Source organism: Tinamus guttatus, unplaced genomic scaffold, assembly GCF_059628265.1.
Source record: "Tinamus guttatus ecotype Peru unplaced genomic scaffold, ASM5962826v1 Tinamus_guttatus_pri_ptg000150l, whole genome shotgun sequence".
In the NCBI taxonomy this organism is placed as follows: Eukaryota; Metazoa; Chordata; class Aves; order Tinamiformes; family Tinamidae; genus Tinamus; species Tinamus guttatus.
This window is the reverse complement of record NW_028288684.1, coordinates 14019512-14032689: the sequence shown is the minus strand read 5'-3', so window position 1 is coordinate 14032689 and position 13178 is coordinate 14019512. Positions and strand designations below refer to the sequence as shown.

Genomic DNA, 13178 nt, shown 5'->3' with positions numbered 1-13178 from the left:
CAGAAAGAGAGAGAGGTCGCAGTACATGTTGTAGAATCGGAGAGGTAAGGGTTATGTTTTGCCCTCTCGTGTCTCTGCTCTCTTTTTTCCAATCTCAGGGATATTTCTGACTTCCCATCCTTCTCTTTTCTTCCTTCCTAACTTCAAGTATACCGGTCATGCATCGACTGAACTGTGTATAAGCTACTGTATACACTGGGACCAATCCCTATTGCTGATCTAGTATGCACTTGAAAGTGATGAAGAGGTTTTGTTACTACTTTCAGAAATGCTGCAGTTAATTAGCAGTCTCAGTAAGGGCTGAGGTCCCTATTGTAGCTGCTATACAAAAGTGTAGCAATACATAATCCTGAATCTGCTTTTTTATGGCTTTTTTGTGGCTTTTTTGTAGAGGTACACAAGTTGAGTCTCAAAAAGTGAAAAAAAAATCATAAGATCAAGGCTTTTCATTAAGTGAGAATACCTAGAAAAAGTAGAAAGAAACGTTCTTGACAGCAAATGGCTCTGTCTTGCCAACAGGATCTCTGGGTGCAGGGTTGGCACTTTAATAGGAGTAGGGCTGACAGAATGAAGTGCTCCAGACATATGCTTCCCTCCCAGCCATAGAATGTAATATCCATTTCCAATCATCCTTCTGCTTTTATTTTGGTATTATATGACTTGCATTTACTTAAACACCTGGATTACCTTTCCCAGTTCAGACCAGAGCTTTCCACGCAGTCTTACTATGCTGTAAATCTGCCCTCCCCAGGAGTCTATAAACCTTTCTTCTTCCGATAAGATAATATTAATGATAACATAATATTAACTGATGAGTCGTCTAATAGACATTCACATGTGTTCCCTCAGTCATTCCTCTTCTGGTTTCTGTCTTTGTCTTGCTAGACTGAAAGCTCATTAGGGCAAGGATGTAGTTTAGAAGCCCATTTGTAGCTCCTAAAAGGGCTTTTTAAAAGTGCCTCAGGTGTTGCTGGCAGTATGTAGTCAAACAAAGTAATTTAGGATCTATTGAGTATTGACCCTTAGACTGCTAGTTTGTTACATGTGTAATAGAAAATAGGCCATAAAAGAGAAAGCAAAAATCCAGTAAGGACATGGGAAAAATGGACTCAGGAAAGCAGGGGCGGGTAGCATTTTCTGAAGCTTCTTTTTTTCCTCTCACTAAACAACATCACTCTCTTCTCTCAGAATATTAACGACATCTTACAAGAACCACAATAGATGGTGGTGATGTTATCACATACTTTTTCTAACAGGTAGCTTTGCATTAACACCTTAACAACCGTGTCCAGTTTCATAATTGCACACAATAAAATTGCCTAAGAAGCTGCAGGCCCTTTTCATTGCTAATGCTTCTTGCTGGATGGTGTTAAAATTAGTAATAACTAATAGGAGAACCTAATTAATGAAAGTGGATGTGGAGAGAGTAACCAAGGGATTAAAATTTGATCCAAAATATGGATAAATATTCTAAGGCTTATTGCCTCATTATTCTGTAACACACCAATTGTAGATAATATTAGAAATTATGTAAATATCAAGGGCTAGGAAGTTTTTTTCTTTCCAGAAGTGATCAAGTCCTTGTTTTATAATGTTACTTTTACTTCTAAGATAAACATATGTGGATTAGGTATAGTTGGAATCTGAAAACAGGAGAGACTACAAGGGAAAGAAGGACTAGACACTCATGCCACTAAGTGGTTCAAAATCATCCCTGTTTCAGCAGATTGTCTTGTAATCGTTACCAATTGTCAACAGTTGCTGTACTTTATTTGTGTAAAATATTTTGGTTTTCAGCACAGGAAATTGATACTTTGTCAGAGATTTGCAGGTCTGGGTCTGCATAATCAGAACATCTGTAGAGCATTTTGTCATAGTGACTTAGGGGGAAAGTGACCTTCAGGTTAAACGCTCTATATACTGATATATATTTATAACTCTGATTTATACTTTCTGTGGGACCTTTGACAAAGTCAGTTCATCCCTCTCTGTACCAATTCTGTATATGTCATGTTGACTGATGAAACATTTTCATGTTTTCTTTGCCTTGTTGACTATAAATGGTAAGTTCTTCATAGCAGTGGTTGTATTTTACAGTCAATATATAATCCTGAGCCTTTGTTACAACCAGGGTCTCTGGTCAGTATTAATGCTTGTAATTCTTGTTGGAATACAAATTATAGCATCTGTAGAAGAGCATGGTTTGTTCTGTGTGTGTGTGCGCTTTTGTTTCCCCGCTAGAAATGAGAGCCTTTTTGTAAAGGCAAGAGTTGTGTGGTGACAGGAAAGATTAAGAAAAAAAGTAATGTACAAAGATAGTGAATGAAGAGGCCCAAGAAATAGTTCTTGACATAGAGGTCAGGTAGAATAACAGGCTGCCCCCTCAAGCAACTGGCAGTGTCCACTAACATAGCCACATAATGATGGCCTGGTGGGCCCAGGGCATATGTGCTATTTGCCAGCTCCTTTCCCTTTCCTTTCCCCTTTTCTTTCCTTTCCCCTTTTCTTTCCTTTCCCCTTTTCTTTCCTTTCCCCTTTTCTTTCCTTTCCCCTTTTCTTTCCTTCCCCCTTTTCTTCTCCCTTTCCTTCCCCCTTTCCTTCCCCCTTTCCTTCCCCCTTTCCTTCCCCCTTTCCTTCCCCCTTTCCTTCCCCCTTTCCTTCTCCCTTTCCTTCCCCCTTGCTTTTCCCCTTTCCTTTCCCCTTTCCTTACCCCTTTTCTTTCCCCTTCTTTTCTTAAGTTTAGTTTTGTTTCTCATTGCACAATATCTGAAATAATGCTAAGTCTGTGTTTGTAGCCCACCAGAGAGTTTTTTATGGCAAGAAACCTATGAAATGTTTGTATATCCTGGAGTTTTTCAGGACATGGGGGATGTGTCAGGGTACAAAGTCCACAGTAACCATACTAGTGAACAGACTGTGATAGGTTGAAGAGGCCAAATAAGGTGGCATCTTTCCTGAATTCTGCTGAACTGTTCCCTGGTTTGTGGACTTGTCTTGGAAAAAATGTTCTGCCTGAGCAGAGCAAACCAGCCAGGAAGCCAGCTCACATTTAAGCAAAGTGCACAGTCAGGAGCCAGGTGCTCATGGTCTTTTAGTTAGCAGTGAACATGCATTCAAAATGATGGTGTTAAGCATTAGAAATGAGTGATAACCAAAAAGTCCTGGAAAATGAGCTTCCCTGTGACAACCAGGGCATGACTCAAAATTGCTGACTTCTGGAAATGTAGGCCTGAGAGTCTGACTCTCAGTGAGGCAGTTGCTTACTTTGAAGTAAGGCAAAACACACCATTTAGTCTACTCATAAATCAGCTTCAGAGAAATATAAGAGAAGATTTTCCTTCAGGAGAAGTCACTTCTTGAAGTAATCTTGGGACTTTATCCATCCATTCTCTTATCCTTTTAGAGATTCAGCTGAAGCTGGTGTTGATCATCTGATCATCTCCAGGCTGCAGGGCTTGGGTAGAAGTACTGCACTCCATTTAGGAAGTTTGTCCCTGCTTAACTCCAGAGAAATGAGGAACTGCAAAGGTGAAGAGTCACGGCCCCATCACCCATACACACAATAAAAGTCTTCTCCTTTTGCTAATGTTGCCCTGTTGTTAATCTAACCTGTGACTCTGTTATCTCAGTGTCTTGGGAGGAAAGAAGAGACAGATCACATACTTGCATACCCACTCACAAAACATATGCCAAAAATTTAGAACTTCAGCACAGATAGCATACTGGGTCATTGAGATAAATGCTGGCTGGAAGGAAGGTTGTGTCCATAATCCTCTACCGCATCATGTGAAGGTCAAATGAGCAACAAGTTTATCTTCATTTGGCAAGGATTCCAGTGCACATTTCCAACAAACGCAGGTTTAAACAAACTCAGAAAAACTGATGCCAGGCAGCTTAAGTGATTGGCTAAGGATCCTATAAAAACTGTTTTGCGTATATAAATTAAAGGTATCACTCTAGGTAAAGCACAGAAATCTAATGGGAATTTCTGATCTTTACGCTCCACCCTGGGGTCCATTTTTAGAAGCCAAATCAGCTGACACAGAGAGGTCACCTGCCCTGGGGTAGGATTGCTGCCTGAACCCTTCCTTACCACATCTGCCTACTGAGGGGCTTCCAGTTGGCTCGTTGGCTTCTTCAGAGTCTTTAGCAATGGGAATTCTCCAGTTCTAGCCAGTTCCAGTGTTTCACTGCTCTAACCATTAGATAAATTGTTTTTTTTTTGTCTGCAGATTAAGATACATAAACTAGCTGTCTGCACATAGGTGTCATTGTGTTGAGTTTTATTAAAGGTACTTTTCCATATAAGGTGTTTTTACAGGCAGTGGTATCTAGAGAGCCATTCATTGCATCCTCAGGTAGGCGTCCCGCGTAGCAGTTGAGCTAGATGCACCCTAGCTCACATATAGACAATAAATTCAAGTGCCAAAAGCTGAAAACCTTCCCATTCACTTCATTGCTCTCGAGCCCTCTCCAGCCAGACCCTCACTAGTTTCAAGCACTGCACCCAATTCAGTACTCATCTGAATTCAGCAGTGCCAACTAGGACGAAAGAATCCTGTTACAAATGCAAATGATATTTCTGTTTAAGTTTCTAAGTAGGATGTTGATGTCTTTTCTTCAATAACATATTTGTTAAATCCAGTAAGTCTGGTGTTGCCATCTGCTACTATTCTGCCTCTTTGAGCTGCTATGCAACTGCTTTTTGCAGTCTGTGTTTGTACAACCGAATATTCCTATATTTTGCAGATGTAAAATTAATTTCTTTATGCTTCCCCTCCATCCCCAGTTATCTTATTTGTTGCAAATTTATTTTCTTCTTTTAGACAAGCGAAAGCCATGTATTCCTGCAAGGCTGAGCACAGTCATGAGCTGTCTTTCCCACAAGGGGCAATATTTTCCAATGGTAAGATATGTTTTTCATTCTTTGTTTATGTAAAAAAATACTGAACTGTAGCCACAAGGCAAGAGAGTTATAATTCCAGTTTCAATTCTCAATTTTTGCCCTGATTTTTCAATTGATCTTGAATAACTGTTATCTGAATCAATATATGAAGCATGTATAGGTTTGTTTAACTTTGCTGTTTTGTTATCATTTTGTTTGTTTGTTGCTGTTTTTTGCAGTGTATCCATCAGTGGAACCAGGCTGGTTAAAAGCAACTTATGAAGGGAAAACAGGACTAGTCCCTGAGAATTATGTTGTCTTCCTCTAGTAACTTATAGTGGACAGCAATATCTTCATGGTATCCATGGTAACAAATGATAAGCACTATGATTTTATCTGACACAGATATGGGCTCAGCCCGTTAGCCGAGTGGTAGATTTCCTTCAGATACTGCAGCCGCTCCCTGTCACCAGAACAGAATGTGAGGAAACAGTTAACAGCTGCTGTGCTGAAGACGGTACTCTGTTTAAATAACTTCTATTGTTTGCGAAAGGTTGTTCTGTTCTTCTTCTATGGGTAAGGAACACTACAGCAATAAAATCAAAAAAGTTACCATTTAGCTGCAGACCTTCAGGTCCTAGGATGTTGCTCATGAAAGTGTGAAATTTAGAGGTAATGCACTCTGATGTTTCTTGCAATCTACAGTTTAGTATGTTTTTTTTTTTCTTTTTCTGTGTGTGTGGTGTAAGTAATGTTTCTATTGTGATCTGAATTCTCCCTTGGAAAACTTGATTCTGAGATCAGTCCTAATCATTTCAAATAAGAAACAAGTTTTCCATAAACAAGCAGTTTGAACTTTTGTTAGTCAGTGAGATCACAATATGTTATAGAATTTATGTAACTGATAATCAAATCAGATTATACACTGACTGAGCATGAAGTGCTCATCCCAAATGTGATGTGTTTAATGAATGTTTCACTCATGTATTTCTTAGATTTATTTCTTCCTTTCCATATGATTATAAATAATAATAATAATAATAATAACTTAATATTTCTATGTTACCAGTCATCCTGAAGATGTTCTCGGTGAATCCCAGAACAACAGCTGTAGAAAACAAGGAGGTACTGAATGAGTGATTGGTAGTTACATGAAGTGAACGCTGAGAAAAAATGCAATGTGTTTTGAAACGTAAGATAAAGTGTAACTGCCTCCCTTTCAAGTTTTTCCATTGCTAATAAGACAAATGGCCTGCAAAGTAGTTAATTTTGTAAGCTATGAATGCTGAAAGCTCCATCTAGCAATGAAAGCATTTAGCATTATTTTTCCTGACTTCCACTGAACTATTTGGCAAAGATTTCTCCCCTCCCACAGAAGAAAAAACCTACTTGGGAAGGTTTTATAAATAACCATTGATTGTTCCTGGTAGGAAAAGAAAATAATTAGTATTTAACGGCATATATTTTCCTACCAAGAAAAGATTACTATAAAAAAGCTGCAATAAAAAGCAAGCGCATCAACATTCCTTTATTAAAGAATAAAGTCCATAAAAAGGGAGCAAAGAACACAGGATAGGCAGTATAGACAAAAATGAGACAGATATCTGCTCTGCTAAAAGAAATACCTGAAAGTCCACTCCCAAAGCTGCTCTTTATTAAACCTTTAATTACATCTGAATTTCCAGTCAATAAAACTACCAACTTATTAGAAGCTGTTCTTGGAGTCCCAGCTGAATGCTTCATGACTTAAAACCCTGCTCTGGAGTCAGTGGAATTAGAAGTTCATTCAGAATTACACACAAGCATAAGCAGCTTTCTAAATTTGAGCCTTTCTTGCACAATTTGAGAAGGAAAAGTTCAGTCCTTGCTTGGTTAGTTACCATGCCCTATTGAAAGACAAGATATTTAAGCACCGTATTAGCAAGTTTGTAATTCTTCAGTGTGAGTGTTGGAAGATTTCACTGTTTCATAGACCTAACTAATCTTGGTTTTTTCTTCAGAGCAGTAATAAATATATAAAGCTTCTTGATTTCCAAGACATATGCAGCCTTCAAAAAAAATTAAGGAAGAACTTCTTTTAGGACTAGAAACATCATTACTCTGATTGCTTCCTTTTTTTCGTAGACTTTTTCATGTTTAAATTAGATGATAGATACATTGCCAATACCATGAAGCAAGTCAAGACCTTCTTTATAAGCATATAGTCCATCACTCAAACCGAGCAGCTCTATACTGGAATTCAGAATGGTGCAAAAGCCCACAAGGCTCTTCTATAATTAAAGCACCAAGCAGTGCTCAGGAAAGGGGGGAGACTAGTACAGCAGCTTGCTTTTCACAGAGGGAACATTAGTTGGTCTAGTCTGGTGGGGTGGGTTGCAAGCAGTTGACAACAGATCCCTTGAATTAGTGACTGACTCATCTCGGTTATTTCTTCACTCTGAATAGAATTTCATTAGGTCCCAAATCAGATTTTCCTTCCCCATAAGACAAGATTATGTTCAGCACCTTGTGATGAAGAAGGATTGTTCTGGATTTCATCATGGGCGGTGGAGAGTCAGACCCATGTTGTGATGCCCATAAATTTCCCAGAGCAGGAGAGAAAGCAGGTGAACAGAAGCACCTTTCTCACCCAGTGAAGTCTTTCTTATTTTTAATGCAAGTACCTGTGTATAACCTACGCCTGAAACTTCCATTATCCTGAGAACATCAACCTGATTTTAATTGTGTTCTTTCCTGTATTGGAGGGCATAGTCCAAACATCGCAGTGTCGAAGGGCTTTCCCCTGCTGACCTGGCCAGGAGAAGGGTTCTGCAGGTGAGCAGGAGTGGAAGGAGGCAGCGGGCAGAGCTAGGATGAGAGGCTTGGTGCTTGGCAGCATCTCGCCCACACAGAGATAGGCAGAGGCCTGGGAGGAAAACTTGTCCTATCTATTGCACCAGGGCCAGGGGCAGACTGACCTCTATTGAACTTCTCTGTCTTTTAGGAGAAATTTAATTGTTGTGAAATTGCTGAGGAAGAGTGAAATAGAAAATGCTTGCTTTTGTTTGATTTCCTTTAGCCTGATTTCCCCCATTTTTTTAAACGTGATTTAAATGTTCTCACAATATGTGGGTATTTCTGGGTACTCTCCAATCGTATGATTTGAAACCAGCTGGTCCAATTGCAAGCTAGAGGACTCAAAGATATTAAGCTTATACAGGTTTATAAAACTGCAGAGTTCAATTAGACATTGAGTAGGTAGAGCTGTAGGTGCTGAGGGAAAGGTTGCAGAAGGACCTGAGGGAGTCCCTGCAGAAGAGGGGCATTATGTCTGTTCCTTTGCATTCATATCCCTGTTAGACACCAGAAAATTCAGCTGTGCAAGACAACTTCATAAGAAACTGGATTTCATTTGTTCTGCTGCTCACACCCTGTCTTCTCTTTTAGGACCTTTTAACCTTTAACCTTTTCAGGCCCTTCTTCTGCACCAGCCATGTTGGTCATACTTTTAAATTTAACTTAGATGTCAAATGGCTTTTCTACCTGGAAATGTTATGCCTATTCTTGATTGCAGTTAACTGCTCACTCTTAATGAAGAATTAGGGGGGTTTGTTTGTTTTTACTGTACTGCTGTGTCCCTCTCTTCTGTGCTACATAACAGGCACTTCCTGTGTAATGTCACTGCTGGGCTGTGGATGCCCCAGCTCTTCCCTGACTTTCTTGAGGGCCTTTATCGCTAAAAGAAGCTGTAAAGCAAACTGGAAAGATGTTTAAAGTAACTGGCTGTGTGCAAACTGGAATGGAAGAGAGCAGAGCGCCAAAACTTGCCTCATGAGGATACGCTCAGGCCTGACCAAAACTCTCCTCTAGTAGTTGTAGAAGATGAGAAAAACATGTAGCATTTAAATGAATATAGAATATTCGGATAGTGCCTTATCAGAAAATTAAGTGATCCAAACCAATTTAGTTCAGAGTATTTATTTATCATCATTTAAGAAAGTCAGGTTCACTCTACAAACAAAGGTTGTGTTAAAGTTTTAAATGATCCTTACACTAAACTATCCTTACTAAAAGAATGCAATGGTTTTATCAAAATATCACTGGAAAATTCACAGTAGATGACACATTCTGATGGCTGTTTGTCTTGTGAAAAAAAATGTCTGTACCCACAGCTTACATACTTAACCATGTCTTTATCTTCATTAAACTTTTTGGTACATGTTGTAGCACAACATGAGTCAAACCAATAGTATGAAGGACTGGTATATTGTATGATAAATATGTAAAATAATAATATTTTATATCACTTTTTATTAATGCTGATTAAGATGAAAAAATATTTTTGGTGTAATTTCTGTGAGTTCAGTATTAAAATGTTCATGCCATATTTTGGCATTTAGAGTACTATGTAACAAAACTCCTAAATTAAGTGATAGCTGTTACGTATGTCCCTAACTAATCTATAAAGTTCATTGTTAGATTATTTCTGGAAAAATGACGCACAGAATTGCTGACCAGCACTAATCTATGTTAGTAGTAATAACTTATTGTCTTTTTATCTATTTTCTGGTGATAATCTCTATTCTTTGCCTATAATTGGATTCATTTTAATACGCCTTTAGTAAAGAAATCTTAGGAAGAGAGAGTTGCAAAATTCAGCAGTTAGGACAATAATTACAACACCAAAAGAGCATTATAATATAGGCAGAATTGGATTTCTTTTTTTTTTTTTTTTTTTTTTACCTTTGTTCACTGTCCTATTTTGTACTTAATAAGATTGCACCAGAATAACAAATGAATCCAAAAGCCCCATTGTTCTTCACACTGCTTTTCCTAATGGCGCAGTCTGTGCAGCTCGGGAATGAGTGGCCGGAGCGTCCCCGGAGGGTGCGTGTCCCGCGCACTGGGGTGCAGCTCTGCCTTCGTGGAAGCCCTCAGAGCGCCCGAACAGTCAGAGAGGCATATGGCAAATATGTGGGAAGTGGGATTTTGCTGGCCAGAAGCCCCCATTGGACGGAGTGGGATGTTTTGCCTGTGGGAAGACACATGGTGTGGCATGGCGTTGGGTTGTCCCCAGTGGAGGACCCAGCGATGCCTCCATCAAGCAGAGCTGAGTGTCACCCTTTGTGGTCGAGCGGCCCCCGACCTCACTGCTCCCGCCGCCCCTCCGGCTGCTCCTTGTGCAGAAGCTGGACTGGTGATCAGGAGAGTTGGGAGGTCTCTTGTTTTGCACAGGTTGTGTGAGGGCTTTGGGAGTTTGCTTTGCTTTGTGTTAATAAGGTGCTTGGTATCCAGACTGCTCCGAATACACTCACCAAAGATAGCAGCGTTGTTCTTATTGTCCTGGATGTAGCAGTATTTAATAAGTCGTTGGATTAGTGTCATTATTTTAAATGCAGGCAGTGGCGCTTCAACTCTTGGATGTCTCTGTGAAAATCTATTCTGCAGCAGTTTGTCTGCAAGTGTAGCAGGAATTGTCATTAGTGTCCTGGCACAGGCGGCCAAGATTTCAGAGTGATCGCAGCACTACAAGAGTCTCTACGTAAAGCAAAGGGCAAAGCAACTGACACGTGGGTAGCTTCAATTTGCGAACATATTTATGACAATTTTGGAGGTATTAGAGTTTATAGGGGTTACTTTAGATACTATAGGGTATTTTAATAGGAAAGTATATTCAATCAATAACAAATATATATATATTTAATAAAGTACTACTAAATTATCTTATTGAACTCTTTGTTTATTTTGTAGTGTGGTTTCAGTAATTATCTGCACTTTGTATATATCTACATGTAAATAACTGGCATGATATGCATAAGCTGACTTGCAGATGTACTTCTATGTTTTACTTTACACTGTATTTCAGAAATTTGAAATTTTTTAAAAATAAAAGCCTTTCTACACATACTAGCTTCTGAATTGTTTTTAAACTTGGGCTGTGATTCAGCCTTTTTTTATTATTTGCTTTCAAATAATAATTCTTTTGTGCTTCTTTTATCCCTATCTGGGTATTTCCAAACAAAGCCTAACCAAGTGTTTTTTCCATGAGGATGCTTTAGGTACAGGACAGTTTAGTAAGTTGTTCCTACAGTTTAGTAATGGGCATGTGTATGAATGCTAGACGTCATCTGCTGTCTTGATCAGGTGGAAGTCTCCAAAATCTTTAGAGGAAAGGAAGGTGTCAGTTTTACATGTTATGCATCAAAGAAGCACAAGACTAGTGCAATATCAAAGCAACATCAATGAGGTCTTTGGCTCTTAAAAACTTGCAGGTGGGTGGAGCACTGGAGACAGCTGAGAATATGATGATCCAAGGCTGTGGCACCGTGGTGACCTGATACTAGCTGTGAGTGAAGTTGTTTCAGTAAATACTTTGCCTCCTCTGTCACAAATTCTCCAAACTTTTGGCCTCAGGGACCTGGAGCTATTGGGGGCCTTTGAGATCCTGCAGCTTTCAAGGCTAGGAGCTTTTCTAGGAAAGGAGCTATTTCTGTTGCCGCTTGTGCCTGAGTCAGGCATAGTTTTGAGGCTGAACTTCCTCCTGAAGGGACTGTCCAGAAACCAAGAGGCTTTTATATCCCTGAAAGAAGTCGGATTTTATTGGGATATTAACTAAGAAAGACAATCGTTTTTCTTAAAGTAGGAAGAGTTAAAAATTTCTGAGGAAGATCAAACAAACGATCAACTTCATAAAAGGGCCTTTTCCCCTCTGCATGAGCAGTGCAGTTAGACCGTTGCATCCCTGACGGGCCCAGGGCAGTTCAGCAGAGGCCGGGCTGCTCCTGCCCCGTGCGCCAGCTCCAGCACACGGGGCTCCTGCCTGCCAGAGCTGTGCCCACCACCACCTCACACGGACCCCAAGTCCTCCTGAAGCAGCACGACTCCCAGGCGACGAGATGCTATCGGTGTCTCCTAAAGAAAGGTGATGTCCTTGGTTGCATGAAGACACCTCTCACTACGTGATCCTCATGTCTGGAAAAACGGTTTTCCACATTTGGGGTATTTAGTGTATTAGTTGCTAATCCTATAATTTGTTCTGTTGCTCAGTCATGGAATAGCTGTACAAAGCATAGGGACTCAAGCGACTCCCACCTGTGCAAATGTGCACGTTTGGCCCAGGTTAAGCAGAATGGAGCCTGGCTCAGCAGCCACATTGGAGGAGCAGTGCTGGCTGCAGCCCTCTGCCAGCAATGAGGAGAAATTTCGGGAAACAGGAAAGAGATTCAGGAAGTGCAAAGCAATGGTGTAGAGGTAGCGAAAGGAGGCTCCAAAGTTGGGGCCTCAGGTGTGAATGCTCTTGCTAAGGTAGGCATGACCCATTCCCTCAAAACCCAACTTCCCTCCTAACCTTTACTCTGTGCTTGTTAAACACGGTAATTGATATTTGCACTTTCAGCTTTTTAAGGTTTATCTCACATTAATAAGGATATTTCTGTGTAATTTGGATTAATCACAGATGCAGAAAGAAAGTACTGAAGTATATTCTTGACTTCTTTTGTAACGGTTGGGTGGTTTTCTATTGTATTTATGGCAACAAGCTCAAAAGCAGAACTAACCTAGAGGAAGTGTCTCTGCCAAAGATCATGGTGTGCTTTTTTAAGGTAAACATGCAAGGTTTCATGGGAACGTTCAGTGACCTCCACAGCCAGTACAGAAAAGAGTCTTAATTCACTTGAAAGTACTTTGGTAATTGGAATACATCTTTCTGCCAGTATAATTGAGGAGCTGATTAGCCAGACTTAACATGGGTGTATTTAATTCAAAATTACTGTTAATGGCTCAGGGTGCCCTTATAAGGGATTAGAGTTCAGCCTGAAAGAGAAATATCAGCAGATTGTTTTTGTTGTTAGCCATTACCTTTGTCTTCTTGCAACAAACTTCAGAGGGAAATACGCAGCTTGTCTTGTCTGTGGGTTTTTTCAGTGAGATTTGGAGTTCCGTGTTTCCTACTATGACAACAGGGAGCTCCATCCATCCGACCGGGCTTGAAGGAAGGTCCAGCAAGAGCCTTTGTGTCACAGGGCAACTTACTGTGACACTGCAGCAGGGGAGGGGGACGCGTGGGGCCCTCGCTGGCTCTGGGGCCAGTTGTGGGCGCCCCAGCGCAGCAGACGGGCGAGTGGCGCCAAGAGGCTCCAACAAGTGTCACGTTGTGGCTCTCAGGACTATCCGCGCTCCACCGTATGAGCCCACCATTGCTAGGGAAATGGCAGCACAGCCTGCAGTAAGGTGAGGTGGCTGTATGGTGTAAAAGCCCATGAGAAAATGTTTAAAGGACAATTCACAAAACGAGGTGGAAGAAAGATAAGGAACC

General features: G+C 40.4%; 1 protein-coding gene across 1 annotated transcript in view; it reads left to right on the top strand.

Annotated features, from left to right (window-relative positions):
- Window positions 1–6460, top strand: part of ARHGAP42 (Rho GTPase activating protein 42) — a 139883-nt gene extending 133423 nt beyond the window's left edge. Inside the window, exons 23-24 of the mRNA XM_088522332.1 lie at window positions 4827–4906; window positions 5125–6460. Of these exons, the coding sequence (XP_088378458.1) occupies window positions 4827–4906; window positions 5125–5213 (169 nt within the window). The 3' untranslated portion in view covers window positions 5214–6460. The remainder of the gene's footprint in view (window positions 1–4826; window positions 4907–5124) is intronic.
- The last annotated feature ends 6718 nt before the right edge of the window (window positions 6461–13178 follow it).